The sequence below is a fragment of the Cornus florida genome, unplaced genomic scaffold, assembly GCF_030987335.1.
Source record: "Cornus florida cultivar Cherokee Brave unplaced genomic scaffold, ASM3098733v1 CherokeeBrave_3.0.0_Hap2_Chr04, whole genome shotgun sequence".
NCBI classification, from domain to species: Eukaryota; Viridiplantae; Streptophyta; class Magnoliopsida; order Cornales; family Cornaceae; genus Cornus; species Cornus florida.
In genome coordinates, this window is record NW_026775574.1 from 105119189 (window position 1) to 105129560 (window position 10372).

General features: G+C 32.0%; 1 protein-coding gene across 1 annotated transcript; it reads left to right on the forward strand.

Annotated features, from left to right (window-relative positions):
• The first annotated feature begins 3132 nt into the window (after positions 1–3132).
• LOC132304484 (glycosyltransferase BC10) lies at positions 3133–4973 on the forward strand. Its single transcript, XM_059802177.1, has one exon. It carries the CDS (start codon positions 3293–3295, stop codon positions 4529–4531), a length of 1239 nt encoding a protein of 412 aa, XP_059658160.1. The 5' UTR covers positions 3133–3292; the 3' UTR covers positions 4532–4973.
• Positions 4974–10372: the final 5399 nt, after the last annotated feature.

Here is a 10372-nt window from a genome sequence, read left to right on the forward strand (position 1 = left end):
TTAATCATTTTTTACTATTTATACATTTGTGATTGGACAACATCCGATAATATTTAGGCAAGTCTTGTTTATATTTTAATATATGTGAAAGTATATGCTTTCAACCAATGTTCAATATTCTTTTTTACTTTTTATTATTATTATTATTATTATTATTATTATTTTACTTTTGGTAAAACTCTCTCCCTCTCTCTCAATATTATTGATTCCAAAAAAAAAAAATGTAAAATAATTGAAAAATAAACTAGCAAAGTTTGTAATTTCAATTTTTAAAGTAATACTATCAAGAGCTCCCTCTCTCCCCATCAGCTTTCCAAGACCTGCCATCGTTTTGTAAGAATAGATGGCAAAATAATTACTCTTTTGCAAAAGTTTGCTACCATATAAAAAGAACTTATATTTTGATAAATACGTAATGCCTAACCAAGTAATGCATAATATATATATATATATATATATGGTCTCCCTTGAAATCCAATTTATTTGTTTTTTTTTTTTTTTTTTTTTGGGTTAAAGGTGAAAATCAAATTTGTTGAGCAAGATGAATAATTAGGTTATGTGCGTTTGTCAAGCAAATTAAAGCCCCAAAAGAAGGCGAAAGTACCATAGCTAAATGTGACCCTTCAATTAAAGAGAGTGTGAACTCTGAAACTGTGACACAAATTCCGAAAAAACACACGAAAAGAAAAAGAAAACTGTGACACAAAAGTTAAATCTAAATCACCATATATAGTCAACCATGTCACAATGTTGTTTTTGGGCAGTGTGGTCTCCAATAACCACCATGAATGATAAAGGAGACCTACTTTGATCCAATGTAACACCTACTATATAGAGGCTAATAAGATGTGTGACTAGGTTTTTATTTTATGATTGGACCATTACATTTATCAAATTCTATACTCCTTTTATCTCATTTTAAGTGTCTTATATTAAAGACACTTTTTTTTTTTAAAGTAGGATATTCAAAATAGAAAGGAGGTAATAATTATTATGAAGTTGACAATCATATTTAAACTCAAAATGCCAACTGTTGTGATACTAAGTTACGGCAAAAGGAAAGCCATGGATTTTTTTTTTTTCATCAAATTGTGTGGTTTCTCGTTAAATCTTCACTTCTTTTTCTTTTCGTTTGTCAATTTCTCTACAAATCATAACCTCAAAGGAGTGGAATAATTGATTAAGAACTGCACTTATAAGATGGAGATCTTGAGTTTAATAGTGTGACTAGCGCTTAGTGGAATGGCTATGGAATCAGATGAAACGCGAAATGAATATGAATAGATCGGTATGTAACATTATTCAATAATTTAATTTGTTGGGTTCTTGCACTTTCTTTAATATATTTGACCGTGGTTCTTTGAACAAGTTCATCATTTTTGGCATACTCTTTTACAAAAATGTCAATTACTTCAAATTACAAACAAGTTCATCATTTTTGCTTGAATTAAATTGTGTATGAAAATCAAACATACTGAGTAGTAACATAAATGATAACAGTGATATTATAGGAATTAGGTACGGACCCAACATAGGACCAGCGGAGGCACCTCCCCACTGAATTTTTTATATTTTTATTTTATACCTCAATTTTTTTAGAATTTATGAAGATGCCCCCACTGGATTCTCTTTTTTGCATTTTGTACTTCAATTTTTTGAGAATTTTTGACGATGCCCTCACTAAAATTACAATTCGTCCTACTGATTTTTTTTTTTTTTTGCATTTTATACCTTAAATTTTTTTAAATTTATGAAGAAAACCTTATTAAAATTACAAAAATAAATTCACTATATAAGTTTGTCCTCACAAATTAAAAGACCGCCCTCTAACAAAATTTTCTGAATCTGTCACTGACTGAAATATGTGTTTTATTACAAATAGAAACTTGTCTATACTTAGAGAGGGTTCGGAAAGAATCCAAATCCGATTAATTAAAACTTAATTTTTTATTTTATCAGCGCTAATGTTTGAGAGTGATTAAACAACTCAAACTCAAACTTGATTAAATATAGTCAATTTCTAAAACACACACTCACACACACACATATAGACTTAGATTAACTCAAAACACACATGGTTTTTAGGAGTGAAGGTTACGGATTGCACACCATTGGCATGTCATACATAACTCGTTCCTTGTATTCCAGGTTTCTGATTTTTAGGCACCAATGATGTGTGCACCCATGTGAACCAACACAGAATAATTGCCAACTTAGCCCCTTGTCACCAGCATGCGAGGCACGTGTACTCTATCATATCATAACCAATGTGAAAATTGTTTTTGTCATAATACTATTTATTTGTTTTTGTCCAAAGCTTTTCACTCCTCTTATCTCGAAACTTATCAATAATTATGGTTTTTTTTTTTTTTTTTTTCCTAAGTAAAGGCTAAATAATTATCATAATAATGGTTTTAATCGTCACGTGCGATCTCTGAATGAACAAAATTTATTTTTATTTTAATTTGAGCACCGCGATTTTGCAAAAATAATATTATTACATCTCAAACATAATATTAGGAGACAGATGAAAAAAATGAATAAATTTCACTTACCTCCCTAAGATTTGTTAATAAATCACATAAATTACTTTTAAGTTTCACAATTTTACTTACCTTTCCCGATTAACAAGGGTTGTCCAACTTGATAATGGTACTATGTTATTTTACCATTTTGCTTGTAAAATATTTGTTGTCATTTCAGACATAAAAAGGGTGCCTTAAATTTAGAATTGGATAAAATTTAATGTAAATTTTGAATTAAATTTGTTCCAATCTCAAATTCAAGATTATGCTCCCAAACATAACATAAATATATTTATTCAAAAAAAATAAAAGGAAAAGAAAAGAAAAAAGAACACGACAAGTTGTTTGATCACACTAGTTTCATTTGTATCTTTGGCAAACATGGGATAATCACAGTTTTGAGCATCTAAACCAATGGATTTGATTTTAGGGTTTTTCCGTTATAAAGTAAAAGTGGATGTATGAGAACACGTGTTCTTAACACTATTTTATACACGCCATTAACATAGTGTATAGTACAAACAATATGATCTAATTACAGAACTGAAGTGTAAAGATCTCTTTGGTCAGTCCGTTGAGGTTGTATCATATATATATATATATATATATATATATATATATATATATATATATATATGTCATGTTTATCCCCCATCGCCGCCGTCAATTTAGCAATCACTAAACCCAACCGCCCCCACTAAATCCCACTTTACTCTTACTCTTTCTCTCTCTCTCTCTCAAAATCAATCACTGAGCAAACGAAAACCATGCTGTCCCCAAATCCACTGTCCCTTTTCTGTGCTCTCCTCCTCTGCTTGCCTCTAGCTGTTGTATTCACCATCACAACCACTCCCCCAAACACCACCACAACTGGTGGCGCCACCACCATTTCCACCACCAGCAACACCACCACTAACAGAAGTGGTGTGTACCCAATAGTACCCACATTCACACCCACAATAAAAACACAACAAAAAAACAAGAACACAACCGCCACCTCTCCACCACCACCGCGGCCGGCGGAAGAAGATGACGATGACTCACTGTTCCGACTCGCCGCCCGAGTCAACCCAAAGCCATCGCCCGCCGGTTCGCGGAAGAAACTCGCCTTCATGTTCCTCACCACCACGCCACTCCCTTTCGCGCCACTTTGGGAGCTCTTCTTCAACCACACCCCCAAAAATCTCTACAACATCTACATACACGCCGACCCAAGAATCTACTACGACCCGCCGTTTCGCGGCGTGTTCGACCACCGAGTCATACCCTCCAAACCCACTCGCCGGTACTCACCCACTCTCATCGCGGCGGCGCGTCGCTTGCTTTCTCAAGCGCTTCTCCACGACCCGTCAAATTCCATGTTTGCCCTTCTATCCGCTTCGTGCATACCCCTACACTCCTTCAACTTCACCTACAAAACACTAATCAGGTCAAAGAAAAGCTTCATCGAAATCTTGAAAAATGAGGCCGGCGCGTATGACAGGTGGGCGGCGCGTGGGGAAGGCGTGATGCTTCCGGAGGTGAGGTTCGAGAGTTTTAGAATTGGGTCTCAGTTCTTCGTGTTGACACGTCGGCACGCAAGGATAGCCGTAAGTGACAGGCGACTGTGGTCTAAGTTCAAGCTACCGTGTCTAAAAACTTCCACGTGTTACCCTGAGGAGCATTACTTCCCTACGCTCATGAGCATGAAGGACCCACGTGGATGCGTGCCAGCGACGCTGACTCACGTTGACTGGAAAGGTCGTCATGATGATCACCCTCGCACGTACGGTGCAGCTGAGGTGGGCCCAAATCTGATCATGTCTTTGAGAAAGCACCGGCCTAGATACGGTGCTGTTGGTATCAACGGCTCTGATTCGTCTGTGAGGAGAAGGCGTGACCCGTTCTTATTCGCTAGAAAATTCTCCCCGGACTCGATCCAGCCGTTGATGAGTATGGCCAATGACGTCATCTTTAAAGATCAGCATGTCAATTCTGTAAATTACACAAATTTTAGAAGGCAATAAGTAAATTATAAAGAAAGGCGGGACAAACCTGTGCTTTTTGTCTTTACGTACGAGGCTTTATATGTAAGTCAAAAGAGTCGATTCGTTATCATCCTCCTAAAACGAGTCAAATTGGTGGATTTTAATGACTCAAAAAGCGGACTAGTTTTGGAGTTTATATTACCAATCGAGCAAGTTGTAAAAATTATTTACACCATTTCTCAACTTTTCAAACTAATTACAAAATTGGGACTTTTAATTTATCAAAATGCACTCAATCCCCTCAAATGACAATTAATACTCCTTCTGTCCAAAAAAAAAAAAAATATCATCCTTTCCTTTTTGGTCTATCCCAAAATAATTGTCACTTTCCTTTTTTAAACAAGATATTTTACATCTTTTCATATATGTTATTCGAATTTAAAATTTCAAACTTGAATATTCAAAACTTAAAAAGACAAATTAGTAACTTTTCAGGGAGACAAGGCATGTCTCACATGTCTCCTTAAAAATTTCTACTCCCCAAAAGTGACATGACATCTAAATTGGGAAATTTCTACTCCCCAAAAGTGACATGACATCTAAATTGGGATAGAGGGAGTAATACATTATCCATTTTAAAATGGATAAGATTTGCCTACTCTCTGGTGAGTAGGTCATCCCTATTTATAGTTGATATCGTCCAATTATAAATATACAAATAACTGGTAAATACAAAATCATAAAAGTGATAAATAAGGATAATATCTTTTTTTTTTTTTTTTTTGGAAATAAATTCAATCACCATCTCATTTTCTTATTTATCAATTTTAAGATTTTGTAATTATAAACTATTTGTACATTTGTGATTGAACCACATCAGCTGTCGTAGAGTGACCTGCTCACTAATGAATAAGCAAGTCTTATCCATTTAAAATTGGACAAAATTGCCCATTCACCTCCACTTCCAAAGTAATCCAAACAATATATTGTTTTTGTTCTTCGGAATTGAATGCCGATTCACCTTCATTTCCAAAGTAATCTTAACAATATATTAAAATGTCCATTCATCGGTTAGTAGGGAGTCTCTACTGACTCAATAGGTGGCATAATAAAATTATGACAATTGTTTTAAATTTTATAAAATATAAAATATAACAAAAATAGAACCAGAACGTATTTAATTCATTTTAATTGGGTTAATCGCATCTTTCTCTCCATATATATCTATACACACTTGTACATACATAGGTACAACATTAGCTTTTAAAGTAGAGAAAAATTAGGATTCAAACTTCCTAAAACAATACATTCCAAAAATAAGATCTTCCTAAAACAATATATTGTTTTTGTTCTTCGGAATCAATCAAAATTTAGATTTCACCATAACTGTACAAATATAAATTCATATATATACATATATGGATAAACAAACAAAAACATGTTATTAAAATGCCCACTCACCTCCACTTCCAAAGTAATCTTCATTCTCACTGCAACAATCCTAAGTTGAACGAGAGAAGGGCAAAAACTTTTTTTTTTTTTTTTAAAAACACAAACCGGAAGCATTTTATGATTCTAGTAATGATTCTTCATATCAATCACATACTCTCCACTTTGAGAAGGTAGAGAGCAAAACTAACCCCTGAAAACACTATTGCTATATCTCAATTCAATTATTTTTTTATAACGCCCATACGCATATCTGATATTTATAGGGATTGTGGTCAAGGATGTATACATGTACTAGACGAAAATTGTAAAAGATATTGTGAATTCAATTAAAAATGGGTCAAACTAGTTCTAATTTTATTTTTGTTATAATTTATATTTTATAAATTTTAGGACACTTGTTATAATTTTATTATGCAATCTACCTAATCAGTAGAAATTTTCTACTCACCAGTGAGTAGGCAAGTATTGTCCTTTAAAATTAGGTCAAACTAAATAAGATTTTCACCTAATGACCATATTCAGAACCTCATTATTCCTAAATAATGATTAAAAATGTTTCTAATAAGGGATTAAAATTGTACAATATAACACAACAAATTGCAAAACCACAACACTGTCCAAATTCCAATTTTGTGTTAAAGGTTAAAGATTTAAATGGGTCATAAAAGTGACTTTTCTAGAATCAAAATGAATTTTAAAAAAATTGGAAAAAAAAAAAAAAGAAAGTTAATTTGTCACTTCACTTTCAATCAAGTTCCTCAAAGCTTTAACTTTATATGGTATTTGTTTCCTTTTTCAAAAAATTTGGAATCTTATAGTTGGTTTCTCTCTAATATGTAATTTCCATCACAACTTACAAAAGTTGTATAGCACAAGAGGATTATTATTATTTATTTATTTAAAACTAATAGGCCCATAATAATAGGTCCTTATTTGCTTTGGCTGTCTTTTACTTTTTTTTTAAGAAGAGAGAAAAAGCATATTTTAAAATGTATAAAATGAAAAAGAAATTAAAGACATAACAACATAAATAGTTAAAAACTCAAAAGGATCCATTTCATATTGTTGATGCTGTTTTGGCAATATACAAAAAGGTAAAATCAATTTCTCTTATTAAAGATTTGTTAACCACTCCCTCTTGGATTTTATTTGTTTGCCTCTGAGTGATATTACCTATCTGTCCAATTGAAGACCAATTAAACGGTATGAAATAAAATTTAACAATAGATTTATAATGTATAAAATGAAAAAAGATTAGGATGGATTCAGAAAAGTAAGTGGGAGGGGGAGACCTTTAACAAAAAATGCACTAGAGGCATAATAGTGAGGATAAAGAGGTGGTAATATTTGACACGACACGTTAACACGGCATGAGATAAAAAGGTTTAGATTTGGACTAATTGTGTTCGTATCGACACGGATTGACCCGCTAGCTAAACGTGTCGTGTTCATGTCAAGGGTCTTAGACACGATTAATAATAGTGTCGTGTTTGTATCGATTCTAATCATGTTCGGGTCGTAATCGTGTCAACACGAACACAGCACGCAAACACGAATTGTTAACCGACAAATTCAAAATTTTGCAAGCATATAATTCAAAAAAGTAAAATTAGTGAGTATAAGAGCAAAAAGAATTCAGAGGTATTTTTATTTTTACTTTTTGGCAGTTAACCCTATTCAAGATGAACAATCCGTGTGAACCATTTATAATTAGCCCATAATTACTTCTTCTTTTTTTTTTTTTTTTGGGAAAATTAATAAGCCCATATTTGCTATGGCTTTCTTTTACTTTTGCATTTTGAGGTATATGAGCATCTTTTGTAATATATATAAAATGTAAAAGAAATTAATGCAATAACACAAATAGTTAAGAACTCAAAGGAATCATTTCATTTTTGTTGATCCTGCCTTGGCAATATACGCAAAAAGGTAAAATCAGCACTCTCTCACCATCAAAACTTCTTTTGAATATATCAATATCAATAATTTAGGTGATGATTCTCTCTAATTTGGACCATTCAAAAAAATATATAATTGCTTTAAATCACACAAAAAGCAGCCAACCAAAATATTTAATTATTTGGATAATCATATGTTAATCTTAAAATAAATTGAAAATGAATGGTTAACATTCATGTAACCACTTTTATTATAATGCACCCAAAGGGTACAAAATAAAGTGATTTGATAAAGTCAGTGTAACATAATAAATAGTGGTCATATATGAAATAAAATTAATCAATGAATTGAAAGATTATTAAAGTGGTCATAATATGTCTATTACTATTTCGTTTTGAAAATAATACTAATAATAATAAAATAATAATAACAAGATGAAAGAAAGTAAGAAAATTTATGGTCGATCATCCAATTATACAAATTAACCAAAACACTTCAATAAAACAACAATTAATAATAAAATAAATATATTCACCTGAAGTTCATAAGATGTGGATTAAATCTTTTGGCATGTGGTGATGTTTTTTTCTTATTAGTATGATACTATTTACTCGACCACTTTCAAGTTAGAATTAATACCAATTTCGAATTAGAGTTAATACTTAAAAATTCAAACAAATTATCAGAGATCGATCACATGTATAGAGTAAATTTGGAAAGTAATTGAACCTAAGATCTATAATTCTTGAAAAATTGCCCAAGGTCAGTTCATGACCTGCCCATGAACGTTCTTGTGGTCTTAAATGTCATCTTAACTTTCATGGAAAATGAAGAAGAGAAGGTGCAAATTTGGTTTGACGGAGTTGCATTGAGCAGCACAACTTCATCACCAATTAGAATACAAGCAGAAAAGACTAATGCTATGTTTTGGAAATACATTTGAATCTGAAATTAAGGCTCCGATCTAAAATATTCGTTTTGAAAAATATATATATATATATATTTTTAGGTAAAATATTCTTTTATTTTGTCAGTGTTAGACAAAGGTTTACGTCGAGGCATGTAAAATAACTTGTTGAAAATTTATGTATAAGTTATTTTTGTTAAATTTTAATAATTTTTTTTTTATTTAATCGTAAATATTTTATGAATAAATTTTTTAAAAAATATTTTACGTTAACGGAGCCTAAAGGGGACTAAATTTCATCTAAAGCACCGATTCAAACAACTTGATGCCCCATCTCCTTACAACCAAAGAAGGAAAATTCATGAACCAACCCGATCATCTCCACCCCGTAGGTCGGCTAACCTAGCATCCTAGGGGGAAGTACAAGAATATTTGCCTTTTGTACCTTTCAACCTAATCTTAGGTCCCGTGACTCACCCTCCGTGAACGAATCTTGTGAACGTTTCGAACACACAGCATAATAATTATTGATTGACAGACTTTGTTGTTTTAAGGTAGCTGTGGAAGGAAAAATCCCCCTACCAATATATATCAGTCACGTCATTAAGTAAATTGTGACACATCTCTATTGGGCAACAAGATCTTCAAGCCCAGCTTGACACGGCTCAAAAGAACTATCATCAGCCCAACACCATATTAACTCTATGCATCCTCAGTCTAATATACAGCTAGGATAAAGATTATCCATGATTTGGATCAAGTCAATTACTTATCAAGGGAGCCTCACAAGGAAGAATCTATACGAAGCAAATACCATGCATAGAAAAAAAGCTTTACAGGGAAGATTTTATACCAAGAAAGAATCTCATATAGAAGAAAAGCTTTACATGGAAGATTATGACAATAATGGTGAATAAAACGGACAAGTAAGACGATTCTTACCATATTTTATCATTAAACTTTGTATAAATAGAGGCATGAGTTTTCAATAAAGATGATCCAAAAATTCTCTGAACGTTCTATTGTTTATAATTTGTTATTTTATTGAGTATTTTGTTTTAATTCTTCAATTTATTATAATTGACGAATTTTTGCCCCTACAGTAGCCTAAGTGATTTTTTTGGGAAGATAATTTATACACTTACTTTATTCTTATAAAAACTTAAATTCTCTGGCTTAAAAGGAAAAATAAGTAGGCACAGACGGATAGAGGCGAAATAAAAAAATTATTGCATGATATTAATACTTCATTTTTTATTTGTATATTATTTTGTGAATGCCAGTAAGGATCTCTAAAAGTAGATGGCGGTGAGACTATGTAACCATGGATTATGTAATAATACCTAAAACACTTTGAAAAAAAAATAAATAAATAAGAAAAAGAGGAAAGCTAAAAAAAGCCATTGGATTAGATGTATTCACACTCGTACAAGCGACGAAAAATGTAATTAATGTGTCTTTTCTTATTTTATTGAAAATTTGAAACTATGAAATTTCAACTTATGGGACCAAATTACCCTTTTATATTATTTCATCTTTCTTTCCTTTGTTTGTTACATATATTTTAACTTTATATGCGGATGGATTTTTTATTTGATTTTATGTAATTTAATTGAAGAAAT

Bases quoted from the DNA above. Each gene is read 5' to 3' on its own strand.
- LOC132304484 (XM_059802177.1), top strand. From the start codon at position 3,293: ATGCTGTCCCCAAATCCACTGTCCCTTTTCTGTGCTCTCCTCCTCTGC.